Source organism: Grampus griseus (genome assembly GCF_964374135.1).
Source record: "Grampus griseus genome assembly, chromosome: 18".
Lineage (NCBI taxonomy): Eukaryota > Metazoa > Chordata > Mammalia > Artiodactyla > Delphinidae > Grampus > Grampus griseus.
The window spans coordinates 79569408-79588889 of record NC_139012.1 but is presented as its reverse complement, the minus strand read 5'-3'; the positions used below and the strand labels follow the sequence as shown (position 1 = coordinate 79588889).

Here is a 19482-nt window from a genome sequence, read left to right as displayed (position 1 = left end):
AATACAAGCCACTGCAAAGGACCACATTGCCTAGACAAAAATCCTACTACGTGCAAAAGGAAGCCTTAACATTCTCTCCCCCATTTCATTAATGCACTGAGGAAAGTATGCACCTGGAACAGGTGTCTGATTACCACCTGTTTTCGCAAATTAAGTTTTATGGGACAATCATTCCCTCACTGTCTGTGGCTACCTTTGGGCTAGAGCAGTGCTGAATAGCTGATACACAGACCATATGACATGAAAAGCCTAAAATATTTACCATGTAGCCCTTTCCCAGGAAAAGTATGCCAACCTCTGCCCCAGAGATATCAAGCATGGAACAACAACTACAAGACAAACAAAAAAGATATGTATGTGCAGGATTACTATTAAATCATAATTAGTTACAATATGATTACGAAGGAAAAACCTACAAAATAATATTAAAGTAATAGTCTGACATTTAAATCAATGCAAACTCAAATATACATGCTCTCCACTCAAAAACAAAGAAGTAATTTAAACAGCAAAGACTACACAATGCTGCTGCCCCCTCCGTAGGTCTCACTTCCCAGGCTACTCTTACAAGCACCCTTTCACACCAAGTATAGACACTTCGCTGTTGTTCTGTACACCAAACACAGTGCCTGAACTAAAAGAAATGGCGGTTTCACCCACAGCCAGCAAGAAAACAGGTTGTTAGGACTTCATATCAGACCATGTGCAAGTAACAAGACAATGTTCCTAAGGTATTTCAAGCAAACTCTGGATTTTGAGATATCTACGTCCCCAGTATAGATCTCTATTCAAGGAAACAGAATATTCCAATAAACCGGTTAATCCATTTCTAGTACATTAACACACTCATAAATTTTATGGTTAAGAAAATACTTTCATGTTCATACACTGCTGAAAATGTACACAGTGACAGGAAAAATTCTCTTATTCAAAAACTCTAAGGCCACATGTGTTTTTCAGACTTTAAAAAGGGTTTAATATACTATTATGATATCTCCAGTAGGATCTATTATGATATCCCAGCAGTACCCAATAATCAACACCATTAATACTTCTGTAGTAAGATGAACATTCACATTCTACGAATACAACACAGGTTTGGCATGACCACAACGTAAAACAGGTCAGGTTTTGCATCATACAGGCTCATGTCAGATCCTGCCACTAAATGATACTCAAAGCTTTTTGGTCTTCAAGATTGCAACAATGACTTTGTTGAGGACCAACGTGTAGCAAACAATTTTATGTGTGCAAATCCATTCCCAGTAAACTAAACAGAAATATCTATACATGTGTGCAAGAATGTATACACACAGATACAAGACTGTACATTAATTAAAGGCAAAAGGTTGAAGACATTCAATTACAAATGAGGGACAAGGAATACAATACAACCATTACAAAGGCAGATTTGCATTTACTGACATGAAACAATGTCTAAGGTACAGTGTCAGAAAAAAGGCAAGCAAAACAATAGTATTCCTATTGCTGCATCTAAAAACCATTTGTACGAGCAGAGAAGAGAGTATGAGAGTTTCTATCACACTGGGGATAATCTGGGGAGACAAGAGCATTGCCCTTTTTCTTTTGTACACATACGTATCATGTGAGTTTTTTTAAACATGTATTGCCATAACATTTTTAATTTAAAAGATATTTTAAACAAAATTTATAATGTACTTCTCCCTATTGTTAGAGCAATTTTTTTCTGATAAAATGTGAGACTACATTTATATCTGGAGAAAAAATATGGTAAAAAGGTATAAAATCACTTTAAACATTTGCTATTTTTTTCCTTCCATTCCATTGCCTATAGATTCCAGAGTTTCTACTTTATTTTGTGATTACACCACACTGACAATTCCATAATATAAATTTACAGGCAACATATAGGAACATTCCCTACTGTACATATGTTTGCGTTTAATTTTTTTCCTTCCACAAGATGCTTTAACAATTATCTTTATATTTAATGTCTCTTTGGATCAAGGATAATTTCCTAGGTTATATTCACAAATGTAACTAATAAGTAAAGAAGCATGATGAATTTTAACTTCCTTCATGTTATACTTAATTGGAAATTGATAAAACCTCTATTTTACAATTTATTTTAATTGGAAGCCCACTAATTGTCTCATATTTTAATAGGACTTTGAAACCTGAGAGGCTTTAGGCACTAAGCTATGATACAACTGATATAAAAATGTCCTGCTCTTTGTTCCAGTCCAGCACTATGGCCTCCACACCCACCAAAGGCCTCAGTCCATCTGATGATCTTTATACTTTGTCAAATGACATAAAAAGGGAAAGAATGGATGGATGATGGGTAGATGAGTGAGTAGGAAGGAGTAAGGGAAGGAAAGAAGAGAACAAATGAACAAGTACTAAGTGGGCCAGTTACAGCCTGAACCAGCCCATCTAAGCCCTGTCCACCTTCACTGTCACAGCCTCTGAAGAAGTGACCCACGAAAACCTAACTTATTTGTAGCATTGAAATGAAAACCAGAAAATTTTGTATACTCCAAATTATTTAATTTCTTTCAAATATATTTTCTTAAGCAGTTTTTTCAGTCTCCCAACTAAGGTAAACAGAAAGGCCGTGTCCAGACTCTCTGGCTGTCTCACGTGGCAGCCTCCTGAGTCAGACCAACCTCTGCAGGCTGCTGTATTTTTATCTGCTTTCTGCTGCAAGGGCAGGATATATTTGACAATTATTAGTAAAGTAAGTTCCTAGACACTATTTTTTTCCTTTCCTTCATACATGCTGCAAAATTACTCAATTTTAACACATTATTTACATTTCTTAAATCAGGAAACAATTCTTACAATTAATTTCAAAACAAACTCCACAGGCACAAGAAAAGATTAACAGATTTATCACTGGCTGTATCTGCTAAAATACAGCCAACCATAAAAGTTACGCATCAAATTATCACTTAATTGTTGACATATCTTTATATTGTTAGTACACACTTATCTGAATTTCAAATTGAATCTGATATACCTCTGCAACATTAAATAAGATTAATGGAAGACCATTCGGTGAAAAATTACCAGGTACATAGAATACTTATCACGTCAAGCAACCAATATTTCAATTATTAAACAAGTAACCTATTAAAAATTCCAGTAAGTACTGCGTTCTATTTTGTGCGCTTCACTTTCTTTTTAATAATCTGATCATATTCCAACTAACGTCTGCCTCCCTCCCAGATTACCTAAGTGCCACACCAGCAGAGCTTGTGTCTTTTGTTTTCCATTGTATCCCCAGTACATAGAGTCCTCTTTTTCATTTTTCATTTCCAACTAATTTTAAACTTACAGAAAAGTTGCAGAAATAGTAGAGTTCCTATATCTCCCTCATGCAGCATCCCCTAATATTAACATCTTCCATAACTATAGTACAATTATGAAAACCAAGAATTCACACTGGTACATTGCTACAGTTCAACTCTAGGTCTTACTCAAATTTCACCAGTTTCCCCACTATGTCCTTCTTCTGTTCCAGGACCCTATCCAGAATCTCACATTGCATTTAGTTATTATTTCTCTTTAGTCTCCTCGAGTCTGTAACACTTCAGTGTCTCTTGGTCTTTCATGACCTTGACACTTTTAAAGAGAACTGATTATTTTGTACAGTGTCCTTCAATTTAGGTTTGTCTTAAGTTTTCTCACGACTAGCATAAGGTTATGAAGCTTTGGCAAGAACACCACAGAAATGACAATGTACACTTCTGGGTGCATCATATCAAGGGGTGCCTGGTGTCCGTGTCTTATTAAGGGTGATACGAACCTAAACGCTTGGTAATGGTGGTATCTGCTGGGTTTCTCCACTTCAAATTTACTATGTTTCCATTTGTACCTCATACAAATTTGAGACTCCACAAATCCTGTATCCCAAGTTTTGTGCAACAACCTTAGCACCTACTGGGAAATCTTGAATGAAACAACTATAGGCGTGCCTCATTTTATTGCCCTTCCCAAAAATTGCATATTGCTTTTGCACACTGAAGTTTTGTGCCAACCCTGTGTTGTCAGATGGTTAGCATTTTTTAGCAAGAAAGTATTTTTAATTAAGGTACACACATTGTTTTTTAAGACATCATGCTATTGCACACTTAAAACACTACAGTGTAGTATAAAGGTAACTTTTATATGCACTGCGAAACAAAAAAATTCACTTTATTGCAATATATTGTGCTGGTCTGGAACCAAACCCACAGTATCTCCAAGGTGTGTCTGTATTACTGCAGTATTCACCCATTGGTAATTTTTCTCTCAGACTCATTTCACATTTATTATTTGGAATTCTACTTCTAACAACTAAGGAAGAGTTGTCCATTCTCCCCATTTATTTACTTACTCATTAAAATAACTTCTATCAGCACAAACTTATGGATATTTACTTTATTCAACAGTGTAAAATCTAATACTATCATTTTTTATTTTGTTGTTGAAATTGTTCCAACTTTGGCCCTTAGGAGCACCTTCAGTTTGGCTCCTGTGTTCTCTCAACATGCCCTAGCATTGTTCAAGTACTTTGCTTCTCTCTGACACAAGATTTGTCAGGCTCATCTTGGACTTTTCAAATCCTGGAATCAACCACTTCTCCAAAAAGCCCTGGTTCCCTTTATTGGAGAATGGTGCTCAGAAACAAAAATCTGGGCATTAGATGAGCTCATTGTTCCTGAGGCATCACTGCTTCTAGATGGACAGGGCTAGGAAATATGTATATATATATGAACCGATGTACATATACATGTCTATATTTCTGTATCTGTCTAGATTAAATGCCACTCAGTTCATACTGATACTTAGAATCCCCATTAAACATCACAGGAGTCGTTTTAATTTTAGCCTTTCTCCCTTCTTTCTTTCTCCAACAATGAGAAACCTGGTTCATACTGATCTGTACTAATATATTCACTTAAAAAAGTATATACATTATTTTCAAAGTCTTGATCAAAGAAAGAAAAAAAGTATATACATAAAGTAGTTTCAGAATTGCAAACCTATATCCCTATGAGAAATACATTTACTAACTAGATTACAGAATTTATATATTGTTCTTGCCACTAGCCTATAGTATTCAATCAAGATACAGTTATCCAAAGTTATTCAGGTTCCTTATTTTCTTCCCCATCTCCTTCCAGTGTGACAATGCTGTCCATTTATATATAATATAGTTAAGTTCATCTGTTATATTTTTATTCCCTACTTTGGGTTCCCCCACATTGATTGTTTTTTTCTTGGTTTGTTTTTGTTTTTCTTTTTGCTGACTGAAGTACAGTTGATTTACAATGTTAGTTTCAGGTGTACAGCAAAGTGATTCACTTATACATATATATTCTTTTTCATATTCTTTTCCATTATGGCTTATTACAGGATATTGAATATAGTTCACTGTGCTATACAGTAGGACCTTGTTGTTTATCCATTCCATACATAGTAGTTTGCACCCCACACTGTTTAGTTTTAATTACTTATTATTTTAGCACACTAGTATAGGGCACTAATTTTAAAAGCCTACTTGTCAAGGATAAATGTAAGAGAAGAAAGCTGGATTCAGGTAGGTTTATATTAGGGGAGAGGAGGTTTCCTTTTCTTTGTACAAGTAGAGGAGACTTTAACACGTTTACATGAAGTGGAAAGAAGCAACAAGAAAGAAACTGAAAAAGGTCCCTCGTGTAAGAAGTTCATGGCGGGAGTTATTTACACCAGTGGTTCTCAAAATTTAGGATGCACCAGAGTCACCTGGAGGATTTACCAAAGCACAGGTGAATCAGTTTATGATTCGGTAGTTCAGAGGGAAGGCTTGAGACTTTCTAACAATCTCCTAGGTTAGAATGCTGATGCTGCCTGCCAAGTACCATAAATTGAGAATAAGTAGGTTAGAGTAAAATCAGAGAAGTACCAAGACAGAAATACACAAACGTTGGTATAATCAGGTATAAAGTTGGAAGAAAAACACTAAAATATATGGTCTAGTACCTATCTCCTGACCGTGAAGACACTTCAAACTCATTAACAGTTTTTCACTTTCTTTATTTCCCATGAGCACCTAACTTCCTGTCACAAGCACTTACTACTTTTATAGCACTTTCAAAACAAAATTTTAAGTTTGCTTTAATCTATAATATCTTTGTTTATAACAATTCCTAATTATGTTTTTGTTTTTTTCTTTTTTTGCGGTACGCGGGCCTCTCACTGTTGTGGCCTCTCCCGTTGCAGAGCGCAGGCTCAGCGGCCACGGCTCACGGGCCCAGCCGCTCCGCGGCATGTGGGATCTTCCCGGACCAGGACACGAGCCTGCGTCCCCTGCATCGGCAGGCGGACTCTCGACCACTGCGCCACCAGGGAAGCCCCTAATTATGACTTTTGAAACTTGTAAGAGTAATACTTATCTCATATTTTACAACTGAATATTGCAGGTACAAGAAAAGCTGTTAATTTTTGTTTTTACATCTTGGATCAACTACTCCCTTAAACTTCCTTACTTAACCTAAAAGATTTTAAGTTGCCCATCACAGTTCTCTATTATGTACTGAGATCTTTAATGCCCATACCCTTTTTACCATGGATTCCAGATATCTTTTTTAAACAAATTATCACAAGTACAAAAATGCTTAACGGCATTCAGAGTAGTATTATACACATGAAAAAAAACTCAGATCAACGCAAATATGTCCATCTCTGGAAAAATGGCCCCATAAATCATGGTGCATTCTTACAATAAATTATACGAAACAATGCCTAATCCCTTTATGTAAGTTCACATTGTCTGCAAAGTGTCCATAATCAGCTATAAAAAACATAGAATAACAAAGATTTATGTTATCTCAAAGATTTATGTTATCTTCTGGAGTAATTCCCTAAATGTGGTCAGAAATCGACAATTTTGGTTTCCTCCCCTGTATTTTCCAAGTTATATAACTTGTTGATAACAGGCATTGGGAGTTTTATTCATAACATACATAATGAAACCTACATATATTCACGTATACGTTATAGTGATGTTCTTTACCTCAGTTGTATTTGCTTCCGTTTTTGCAGCTCTTGGTTTCTGAGTTCTTCTAAGCGTCTGAGTTCCTCTTGACGCCTCATTAAATCTACAAGATATTGATTATAGATTAATATTTTTAGCTTCCCCTTCTGTATTTTTATATTCATAAGCATACAGATTCTCTATGACTGGCAATATATGTAGTAACTTATTCATACTCATGCACCTAGCTTCCCTTTTTGTCTATCACATCATTTTACAATGAAAGATTATAAGCTGTGTAATAAATTAATATCACTTCTGGGCCCATTTCTTCATGTGTATGAAGAAAATAATAAATCCATCCTTATATTAAGAAATTAAAAAAAAAGAAATTAAAATGGGCAGTAACTGTTTTAAAACAGGGTCTAGAACATATTAAAAATAGAATAGTAGCTACATTTTCATTTACATAGTTTTAAACAAATTAGAATTTTTTTCAGCAGCAAGCTCAAAGCCCAAAAAGATGCCTTGGCAACCATCAGCAGAGGGCATGTAAGAACCAGACCAAACAGTACGAATAATGAGATAGGACATGGCATAAAACTCAAAAACATCCCTCCCAACACAATCAGCAGGTTTCCTCCTGCATCAGGTCTGTGTCATATGAAGGAGGGCAATGAGGAGACAGTTCCTGAAAGGGGAAAAGGGCTGAATACTGATATGAACAAGACCACTTTAAACAGGACGAGCATTCCCACTGTCACCAACCCATGTCACATCATCAAGAACAGGGGTTCCATAAACAAAAACAAACAAACAAAAAAACAATAAAATATATTTCCAGAAAAAAAAAAGAACAGAGGTTCCACTGCAGAATAAGATAATGAAAGATACATTTGTTTTGCACATCTGAGAAGCAGTGGATAAACTTCCCAAGTATTAAAACTCTTTGTAATATCTTACCAAATTACATGTGCACGCATGCATAAAATATATATATACACATATACAGATATATGAATACCCTGAATAACACAAGTATTGGTTGTTTTTATTTTCTTTTTCTAAAATCATGTTACCTGAAATTTCTAAAATAAACATATATTATCTTAATTGAATGTTTCTTAATAAATTGCTATATTCAGAATTCACTTAACGTAATACTTAACAGTTAAAGTTAATATTTCATGTGCCAATAACTCTAAACATCTTAACCGTAACAACACAGGCATAATTATAACAAGGTATTATCCTCCCTACAGATTGAATTATGTATTAATTATGTCAAAGAAAAAAGATCCAGACAGATTATAAATGTGTTCTAGCCATCCAGCCACTATATGGTTCAACTGGGATGTATAGCCAATCTATCCTTATTCCAAAGCTCTTTCCAAAATGCCAGCATTGCAAGCCTGGCTGTTCAGCCTCAACTGAGAAACTTAAAAAAAAAATTTTTTTAAAGATTTTCGGACTCTGCTCAGGAAAGTCTGCTTTGGTATATGGGATAGGAACCAGGCGATTCTGATAACATGCCAGTTGAGAAAACATTTAGCTATCTTAAAATCCAAACATGACTACAATTAAGTTCAAACATTTTTACCATTAGCCGTCAACCTTGACTGCTCATTAGAATTACTTAAGTACCTTTTAGCCATAGACCAATTAAATCAAATCTCTTGGGATGTGGACCAACTATGAGTATTTTTTTTTGAAGCTCCCTAGATGACTCCATTCTGCAACCAACATTGAGACCCCATAACTATCATATAATTTCTATAGCTGGCGAGACTTGTAAAGACCAAAAATATACAATCTATTTCTATTCCTAAGGGGAAATGCTTCAATAAGCCAAAGCATGGGAAGTATCTTACTATCATTAATTACCCAAGAAAGTCAATACAGTGCATCCTGTAACAGTTTTATTATTGATTTTGTAGGTTAGTTGTTCTTAAATCAGGGGCACATATAGTAATAAATGTAAAATTACATTTTCTTCCATGAAAAGGAATAAGAAAAGAACATGAATGTTTTCTGACAACTGGATCTTCTCCTTTTAAGCTGGGCCAGTTAAGACAGGTGCTTTAACCTCTCAGATCGTGCTTTCTCACCAGTAACATGGGTATAATAATTAGCTCAAAGGATCTGACAATCAAATTATCAGATAAGCACATTATCTAACAGTCATGAGGAGCACTATCAACTTAAAACAGAACTACCATTTTACATCTTCCAAATTATTTCCTTTAAGTTGCTAATATCCAGGGTTCCTGAAATTTCACTAAAGCTTATATATTTGTATACTGCCATGATAATATTCTTCTGGAGGAAAATATTACCCAAAAAACAGGTAACCTGAGGTGCTTTTAATCCTTTAACCCAGTAAATCACACTCATAGGAATTTTTCTTATAAAAATAATCCAGGGAATTCCCTGGCAGTCCAGTGGTTAGGACTTGGTGCTTTCACTGCAGGGGCCCAGGTTCAACCCTGCCGGGGAACTAAGATCCTACAAGTCGCACACGGCCAAAAAAAAAAAAAATCCAAAGGCATCCACAGACATAAAGTATCAGCTGCAGCACTACTCACTAACAGACCAAATAACATTTAAAACTGTGTACCTAACAAACACAAAAGACGTAAAACTGTATCTATAATTGCAGTATATCATAAACACGGGTATACAGCAAAAAGGGAATAGAGGGGAATATGGACAAATTTTAAGTCTGATTTGCTAGACTGTAGGAAAGTGTTCTCTCAATGTAATATCCTTCAAGTCATGAAGACTAAACATATGCTCTCTGATCTAACACAGCTCCTTCCTAGAAATATAAGAACTGAATCTATAGATTGAAAGGGCACATCTGGTCCCAAGAAAAGTATGATGGTGTACAATAAGATACATCTGGAATATAAGACTGGACAGATGGAAAGATGTAATAAAACAAGTATAGTAAAATGTTAGTAACAAAATCTAAGTATTAAATACCTTAAAATTCTTTGAATTTTTTTTTTTTTTTTGGCCACATCATGCAGCTTGTGGGATCTGTTCCCCAACCAGGGATCCAACACATGCCCTCTGCAATGGAAGCACAGAGTCCTAACAACTGGACCACCAGGGATTTCCCCTCTTTCAACATTTTTATGTTTAAAATTTCTCATAACAAAATGTTTGGGCGGAAAACATATCCTGGATAAGTTACTGAACCTTAAAAGAATTCACATGGAAGCCTGTTAAAAGGATCAAGTCACAAGAAGGGAAAAAAATCCAGGTTTATCTCAGACTTTCCCACAGAAACATACTATCAAGTACTTAAGAAAGGGGAGAAAGAAGCATGAATTTTACACCATTCAAGAGAGGGTTTAAAGTATAAGATCATGAGGACTTCTCTGGTGGCGCAATGGTTAAGAATCCACCTGCCAATGCAGGGGACACGGGCTTGAGCCCTGGTCCAGGAAGACCCCACATGCCACGGAGCAACTAAGCCTGTACGCCACAACTACTGAGCCTGCCCTCTAGAGCCCACAAGCCACAACTACTGAAGCCTGCATGCCTAGAGCCCATGCTCGGCAACAAGGGAAGCGACCGCAGTGAGAAGCTCGTGCACTGCAACAAAGAGTAGCCCCCGCTAGCAGCAACTAGAGAAAGCCCGCGCGCAGCAAGGAAGACCCTACTCAGCCAAAAATAAATTAATTTTTTTATAAAGTACAAGACCATGGATGTTTTAGAAGATGCAGGAACACTGTTTCTGTGAACCTTCTGACAGAAATCACAAGGATAAACATCAGAGAATCAAGTGATGAACAGAAAAGTCATGACTCAACATATTTAAAATAGGGCTGAGAGAATTATGTGAGAAACGTGTGAGAACTACGGTTAAGGAACATTAAAAAGAAAACAGGGTCTCAAAGACACATTTGCACTTCCATTGTCCGTTGCACTATTCACAACAGCCAAGGTAATGGAAACAAACTAATGTCTATCAACAAATGAATGGATAAAGATGTGGTTGTGTACATACAGACACATAATGTACACACACAAAAAATGCGGTATACAGAAATATAGACACACACACTGGAATATTATTCAACCATCAGAAAAGGAAATCCTGGGCTTCCCTGGTGGCGCAGTGGTTGAGAGTCCGCCTGCCAATGCAGGGGACACGGGTTCGTGCCCCGGTATGGGAGGATGCCACGGAGCGGCTAGGCCCGAGAGCCATGGCAGTTGAGCCTGCGTGTCCGGAGCCTGTGCTCTGCAACGGAAGAGGCCACAACAGTGAGAGGCCCGCGTACCACAAAAAAAAACCAAAAAACAAAAAACAGATAGTGAAGCAAAAAAATAACCTGTATTAAGTATAATGGGATTTGGATCTAGAAAGGACTACATAAACAGCAGTAAAATAGAAATGAAGCAATTGTTAAAAGGAACTGGTGTAAAAAAAAAAAAAAAAGGAACTGGTGTGTCCAGTAAGAATCAACATTTACAAAAATTTGCTAAGATATATACATATTGACTGCAACACTGTTTTTACTAACAAGCTGGAAAGAGAACTAGACATCAATTAAAACAGGATAAGCAGGGCTTCCCTGGTGGCACAGTGGTTGAGTCCACCTGCCGATGCAGGGGACATGGGCTCGTGCCCCGGTCCGGGAAGATCCCACATGCCGCGAAGCGGCTGGGCCCGTGAGCCATGGCCGCTGAGCCTGCGCGTCCAGAGCCTGTGCTCCACAATGGGAGAGGCCACAACAGTGAGAGGCCCGCGTACCGCAAAAAAAAAAGAGGATGAGCAAAACTAATTATAGCCATTTAACAGAGTATCATTAAGCCATTTAAAAAATGAAGCAGATCTATACATACACACTTACACAGAAAGTAAAATAGCAAGGAGCAAAAAAGATCTTCTTGGTTATAAATAAATACACACACACACACAGATCTACTGACATATGCATAATTTTTTTTCATTAAAGGATACAGAAGAAACTTAAAATACAGAAGAAACAGTGACTCCTATAAGAAAGCAGAAGGCGGGGCCAGGGAAAAGGACAGTTTTCTGTGCTGTCTGAGCTTTCCATTTCCAAGATAGGTGAACTAGAAAGCCCTGTGTCTCTGCAGAGCCAAAGAACTAAGATTACTTCAAGTTGCTCCCCAACCTGAATACACCCTTAGAAGCGCTCGATAAAATATAAAATTGTAGAACAAAAGAGAAGATTGTAAATTTTTTTTTTTTAAACAAACTAACACTGAAACGAATTTATCACCTGCAGACTTTTGCTGAAATACAGGATGTACTTCAGGAGAAGTAAACCCAGAAGCAAGGACTAAGATACAATAAGCAATGTGCTTTTCTAATATTATAAACCAAAAACTGTTAACATGGGTTATAAATAAGCACACAAAAAGCAATAAAATGAAAGCTCATAGGAAATAACTACAAAATTACTCTGCTTCAAAAGTCAAAACTCCCTTAGGGGTGAGGCAAAGTTTTCTAAGAGCTCACAAGAGCTCTACGAGGCCTAAAGAAATGTTGTTCTTTGTCATCACTACATCCTCAGTACCTCACATGGTGTCTTCTACAACCAACATTCAATATGGGTTCAAGTAATGACTGTTACACTACTGCCTGTTAGTAGCAGCAACAAATATCTTTCAGCACAAATGCTTACACATCTAATCAATGTTTTTTCCTAACTATGGCATGACCATAGATAGCAGGAAAATAAAGTGGCAAAGTGCATGCCAGGCTAAGAGCTGAGAACAATTCATACTCGACAGAAGTGCTAGAGCAACCATGAGGCCTGGGAAATTAAAATTTTTTTAATTTCCCAGTAGATTCTGGTGTGTAGCCGTTTTTTTTTTTTTTTTTTGGCCATGAGGGGCAGCATGAGGGATCTTAGTTCCCCGACCAGGTATTGAACCCGGGCCCGCTGTAGTGGAAGAGCAGAGTCTTAACCACTGGACCACCAGGGAAGTCCCTGGCCAAATTTTTGAATCATAAAATCTAAGGCTGGATAAACTTGAAGCTCTCTCTTCCAGGTCTAAGCAGCCTATGATTCTAAAACTTTATCTTAGATAACAATTTTCAAATTTCTGCAAGAGACCTAGTATAAACGTAACTAGTTTAAGCATATTAGTATATGATATGAATGACTTCAATTTTATTAGAAAAAGAGTATTTTACAGTTTATAGAAACGCTAGGTTTAGGGTCCAAATGAAATCAGAAATGTCTGACTAGTTTCTAACGTTTGCTGAGTTTGTTTTAACTTATTTAGCATCAACGCAGTTATTCAGTGACTTGACCGTAATTGCTCAATTGCTCAATAAACATTTACTGAACAGTTAAAAAAAAAACTAACCTGGATTTTACCCAAAAGGAAATGAGAATCTACCAAAAAGATTTACAGATGAATGATGATCAAATTTTCACCTTTTAAAGAAATACTGGCTCTAGTATAAAGAATACTTTAGGGACTTCCCTGGTGGCACAATGGTTAAGAATCCGCCTGCCAATGCAGCAACTACTGAGCCTGCGCTCTAGAGCCCGCAAGCCACAACTACTGAGCCCATGTGCCACAACTACCGAAGCCCGCGTGCCTAGAGCCCGTGCTCTGCAACAAGAGAAGCCACCGCAGTGAGAAGCCCACGCACCACAATGAAGAGTAGCCCCCACTCATCACAACGAGGGAAAGCCCACGTGCGGCAACGAAGACCCAACGCAGCCATAAATAAATAAATAAATAAATTTATTTTTTTAAAAAAAGAAGAAGTCTGCTGCAGAAATTGGGCAGCTGTCTGTGGCGCCATGACCTCTGGGGGCAGTCAAGAGAAGGTACACAGAACTTTACTGAAGTGCTAAGTTAAAAAAACAAGTGCAAAAAATTTAAGAGCAAAATAGAAAGCAATCAGATGCTTTATTTTAAGAAATACAAAATTTTGGGAATTCCCTGGGGATCCAGTGGTTAGGACTGCGTGCTTCCACTGCAGGGGGCACCGGCTGGATCCCTGGTCAGGGAACGAAGATCCCACAAGCTGCACAGCATGGCCAAAATAAATAAATAAATAATTTTTAAAAAAAGAAATCCAAAATTTTACAGATAATGGAAAAGATGAGTAATAGGAAGAACCAGAAAAAGTTATTTGGAGAATTAACAGGAAAGAAGAAAGGGTAGAGATGAACAATACAGACAGGGATAAAAAGAAACCTAGAAACAGGAATGGGAAGAAGTAAGCTTCTGAGATATATTTAAGCAGCTTGACATGTTAGGTATCTGACCAATGAATGCGAGTAAATGTTATGTTATGTATAACACCTGTTATGAGTGCTCTTAAAAATTCAGTTAGCTCTGCCTCAAGTGTTTAAAATGTTCTTGCCAAATACTCAGAATTTAGTATTCCTGAATTCCCATACCCAACAGCACACATGAATCTTTTTCATCTCTGCCAAGGAATATCCATCTGTAAATCTTTTGACATGTAGTAAGAATCTTAAATAGCCAGCATTTGCCATAATTTTTCTTTCCACCAAACGAAATCTTGATATGTGACTTTATGCCACAACTACATACCCAGAATCACCCCACTGGGCTTCTCTTTGCCAGCAGAAGCATGTACTCACTTCTGGCAAAAGTTAACAACCTTAATCACCTCCAACAATACTATTTATGTAGGTAACTTATTTTTAGTAAGTTTTTTTTCCTAAGGAAGTTCTCTCAGAGAAGTGAAATGTTTCTTTCTAGCATTTTCAGTTTCAACTGTCTCTAAACCCCTAACTAGCGACTTAGTAATAGGTGTCAACGGGGACACCTACACGGAAACGCGTCTTACCTTGCCGCATGAGCATCAGCTGGTGCTCATGCCGGGCCGCTTCCATTTCCGCCTCCAGTTTCTCTTTGGCTTCTCGGATGTTTCTATCAACCTGCTCGCGCTGCTGCTTCTCCATTTCATCCAGAGCCTTCCAGCGAGATGCATACTCAAATTCAAATGTCCCAGGCTGAGCAAAACGCGGCGGCTGTTCTCTTTCCCTAAGTTTACAAGGAAAGACACACAGAAATGTTATGTTTCAAAGGTAAAATGACATGTAAGAACAACAAACACTACCATTCACTGAGCTATTACAATGTTCATGGCACTGTTGACAAGTACCCTCCGTGAAATATATCACGGCAACATTGTCAAGCAGGTTTTAACAAGCCTAAGTTTGAGAAACTGCCCAAAGATGCCCAACTAATTAGTAAGGGCACCAGGATTCAAACCTAGGCAATCTGATGCTACAATCTGCACTCCCCTAATTAACAACTCCAATAAGGCCTTCCTGGTTTTCACTCAACAATTTTATATAAGGTAGGCTGCAACGTATGACTCAAGTGTCCCTTAAGTTAATTGGCTGAAGTCAGATTTTTCTCTCTAAAAGTATAACTTTTAGGGATAGTAATACAAGCAGATACAGTTAACTGTTATGTACCAGGTTCATTGGCTAGGCCAAAAACTGTAGGCCTAATTTACTACAACTGGCTTAATACTTGTTTGCCTTGCTAGACTATAAACTCAATGAGTACATGAAATTTCTATTAACCACTGTAACTGTAACTAAGTACCTAGACATACCTAGCACATTGTACACATTTAGTATTTATTTCTTTGAATGAATGAATAAATGACCGAAAAAATTTAAGACCTGTGAATGTACCTGACAGTCAAAGAAATTCTTCAGTTATTCAAAAGTACTGATAAGAACATAATTCTCACTCATCAATAAAAGTACAGATGGCATGCAATCACAAATTTTAACTTTTATTGTGGGGTGGGGAGGGGAAGATGGTGGATGGGACAAAGTTGGGAGATAAAGGGAGAGGTTGTCACAGAGGGTAAATGTAGTGACAAGAAACAGCTGTGGGACTTCCCTGGTGGCACAGTGGTGAAGAATCCTCCTGCCAATGCAGGGAACATGGGATGGAGTCCTGGTCCAGGAAGACCCCACGTGCCGTGGAACAACTAAGTCCATGCACCACAGCTACTGAGCCTGCGCTCTAGAGCCTGCAAGCCACAACTAGTGAAGCCCACACGCCTAGAGCCCGTGCTATGCAACACGAAAAGCCACTGCCATGGAAGCCTGCATACTGCAACGAAGAGCAGCCCCCGCTGGCCGCAACTAGAGAAAGCCCACGTGCAGCAACAAAGAACCAACGCAGCCAAAGATAAGTAAATTTATTTTAAAAATAATAATAAGAGGCACCCATATTTGTCATTTAAATCAACTACAAGGAAAAACATCCATCTGCACTAAAATCAAGGAATGCTCATTAAAGCATGCATAAAATGTCATCTTGAGCCTACACTATCAAATCTTAACATCATAACATCCATCTTCTGTCAGGACAAAGAAAAATACTTTTATACATACACTCATAAGTATAAATTGGTATAGTATTTGGGGAGAACCATCTGGCAGTATTAATCACAGTTAAATATGCATACCCTTTGATCTAAGCCATCAGACCTCACTTTCTTGGTTTTAAATGGTATTTCTCACTACTTCATATGTTTTATAATCTTTGGTTCATTAATTATTGTATAGCCCCACCATGAGAAACGTTAAGCATTGTGAGGGCAAAAACAGTTCTAAGTTGCACTGGCAGGACCAAGAACAGTGCCTAGCACAAAGGCATTCCAATATTTGTTGAACTCATGCATGCAAATATTACAGGTTTTTTGTTTTTTTCTTTTGGGCCACTCCATGCAGCATGTGGGATCTTAGTTCCCCAACCAGAGATGATCAAACCCACACCTCCTGCTTTGCAAGCACAGAGTCTTAACCACTGGACCGCCAGGGAAGTCCATTACAGTTTTATTTACTATAATAAATGAGTGACTGGTTAAGAACAATACAACATATTCATACAGGCCACTTATGCAAAAATATCTGAATCACACTGAGTGAAAAGTAATTCAAAAAGAATAACATATAACATTTTGAAAACAGGCTATTTTTCTTTTTCATCTTTAAGAAAAATTCTTAACTCTTTGCCAAGTTATTTAACTAGAACCTTCTCCACTCCACCCCTGCCAAAATGTCTCCTAACTCATGGCACTTCCCTGGTGGTCCAGTGGTTAAGACTCCACCTTGCAGTGCAGGGGACGCCGGTTCGATCCCTGGTCGGGGAACTAGGATACCACATGCCGCGGGGCAAGAAGCCCACGTGCCACAACTAGAGAGCCTGCGTGCCACAACTACAGAGTCCACACACTCTGGAGCCCACGGGCTCTGGAGCCCATGCACCACAACTATAAAGAAGCCCGCACACCGCAACGAGACCCCATGTGCTGCTACTAAGACCCAAGCAGCCATAAATAAATAAATAAATAAATATTTCAAAAAGTCTCCTAACTCTTAATTCATAATACACCTGAAGCATACTAAATACAGAAATTTACATATCTAAAATTCTTTATTGGGGCTTCCCCGGTGGTGCAGTGGATAAGACTCCGTGCTCCCAATGCAGGGGGCCCAGGTTCGATCCCTGGTCAGGGAACTAGATCCCACATGCATGCCACAACTAAGAGTTCACATGCCACAACTAAGGAGCCCACATGACATAACTAAGGAGCTGCCGAGAAGCAACTAAAAGAGCCCATGAGCCGCAACTAAGGAGCCCACCTGCCACAACTAAGAGCCGGTGCAACCAAATAAATAATAAATAAATATCAAAAAAAGAAAATTCAGGGCTTCTCTGGTGGCACAGTGGTTGAGAGTCTGCCTGCCGATGCAGGGGACGCGGGTTCGTGCCCTGGTCTGGGAAGATCCCACATGCCGCGGAGCGGCTGGGCCCATGAGCCATGGCCACTGAGCCTGTGCGTCTGGAGCCTGTGTTCCGCAACGGGAGAGGCCACAACAGTGAGAGGCCCGTGTACCGCAAAAAAAAAAATCATTGTTTCTCTGGCATAAATACTACTGACAGTATCCTCTTACCTACCCCATCCATGCCCCAGTTGTAAAAGTTGAGACTTCAAAGTCAAGTTAACATTTTACCAATATACACAAGAAAACTAGCATTCCATGTAGACCAGCCCACTCTACTAACCAGATTGTATGACTAAACAGCACACCTTATAATCCAACAATACTCGATTACAAATGTGAAGTAATAAATACCCTTGAGAGCACAGATCTAAATTATCTTTGTTAGTAAAATCTTACTTATGATACTGCTGAGTTTTCTGCATTAGCTTCTCTGGCAAGCCATCTTCATCATCAAACTGCTCCATGGGCTCCACAATGACTGGACGAGGGGTCCTGGACAGGTAAAAAGCATTAATAAGAATTAATACAGTATCAAGAATTAACGTCCTCCTAGAAATCTTTTATAGTAACTCCAAGATACATACTTGGAAATTTTCTTTCCTGAGTAAAATGTCTGAAATCAGTCAAAAACACTGGCTGCACAGACACAGGTGAATGTCCAAGTCAAAAATGAGTGTTTATTTTTAGAGAATGGAGTCTATTCAAGGTGACAGAAAAATACATCAACCACGAACCTGCGTGAGCACCGCAGTTAACTTTTACAAAGCACAATGCAGAAGAGCGAGTACCTGACTCTCATTCTGTGTGTGTCGTCCTCATCCCCCCAACCCCATCACCTCAAATTCCCACCACTGCCCACCTGCCAGCCTCCCTCTGTGTCCAACCGGTCTTGTAAAGAAAAGTCTTTCTAAAACCCAAAATGAGACCTAAAAGATTATCAGCCAAGAAAAAGGGAACGAGGCGGGGCCAGAAGCAACACATGCAAGGAGGAAACGGGGTGGGGGGACAAGAAGAGTGGATGATGACAGATCTGACCTGGAAACCCTCCTTTATTGTTTTCCAAAGGAAGGGAAAGCTCACTGAGGAAAGACAAGAAAGAGAAGTAACTGCAGTAGATGATATACTGATATTAAAACTTTCCTTGCTATCAGTCTCTCACCATGCAAACAGACTAAAATCTATTTATACTGCCTTCTGAACAGAGATGCTTCAGAGACAAAAAAGTCACGGTTAATTTTTGAGGTGTTAACAGAGGAGCTAGAGAGGTGAAAGGGCTTTCGCAGTTCAGAATGCTTCCCTTTACAAATAAATAAAGGTCCAGAGATTAAGAGACTAAATCCTCCACTGTAGGGAAAGGAAAGATATAAATCGGTTATTTATAAAGTTATTCCTGGGCTAATGAAGACATTTTAGAGAGAAAATGAATTAGAAGCAGATGTGGAATACCTTGGGGTGATGAAGACAGCGAGATTAGAAACCTCAGATAAAATGCATGGGAACCCAAAAGAAAAGGGACTCACAGGCCTCATTTTCCAGGGTGAGATCTCGTGTCCAACATATAAAAACAGAAACATAAGAAAGAATAAGTAAACACAGCCTCCAAGAGTACACATAACCCAGTGAGGTGTGAGAAAGCAGCCAAGAATTCCTGAACCCACCCAGCCCATAGGAAGATCTAGTATTCTAAGAGCACCCAAA

General features: G+C 38.3%; 1 protein-coding gene across 9 annotated transcripts in view; it reads right to left on the bottom strand.

Annotated features, from left to right (window-relative positions):
- Nucleotides 1-19482, bottom strand: part of PSPC1 (paraspeckle component 1) — a 93099-nt gene that overhangs the window by 61443 nt on the left and 12174 nt on the right. For all 9 annotated transcript variants that reach the window (XR_014298113.1, XR_014298114.1, XR_014298115.1 and 6 more), the window contains exons 3-5: nucleotides 18181-18276; nucleotides 14811-15007; nucleotides 7025-7109 (exon numbers count right to left, since the gene is read on the bottom strand). Coding sequence is in view for 3 of the 9 variants with exons in the window: in XM_082676032.1 (XP_082532158.1) it covers nucleotides 7025-7109; nucleotides 14811-15007; nucleotides 18181-18276 (378 nt within the window). In the remaining 6 variants the exon portion in view is untranslated. The remainder of the gene's footprint in view (nucleotides 1-7024; nucleotides 7110-14810; nucleotides 15008-18180; nucleotides 18277-19482) is intronic.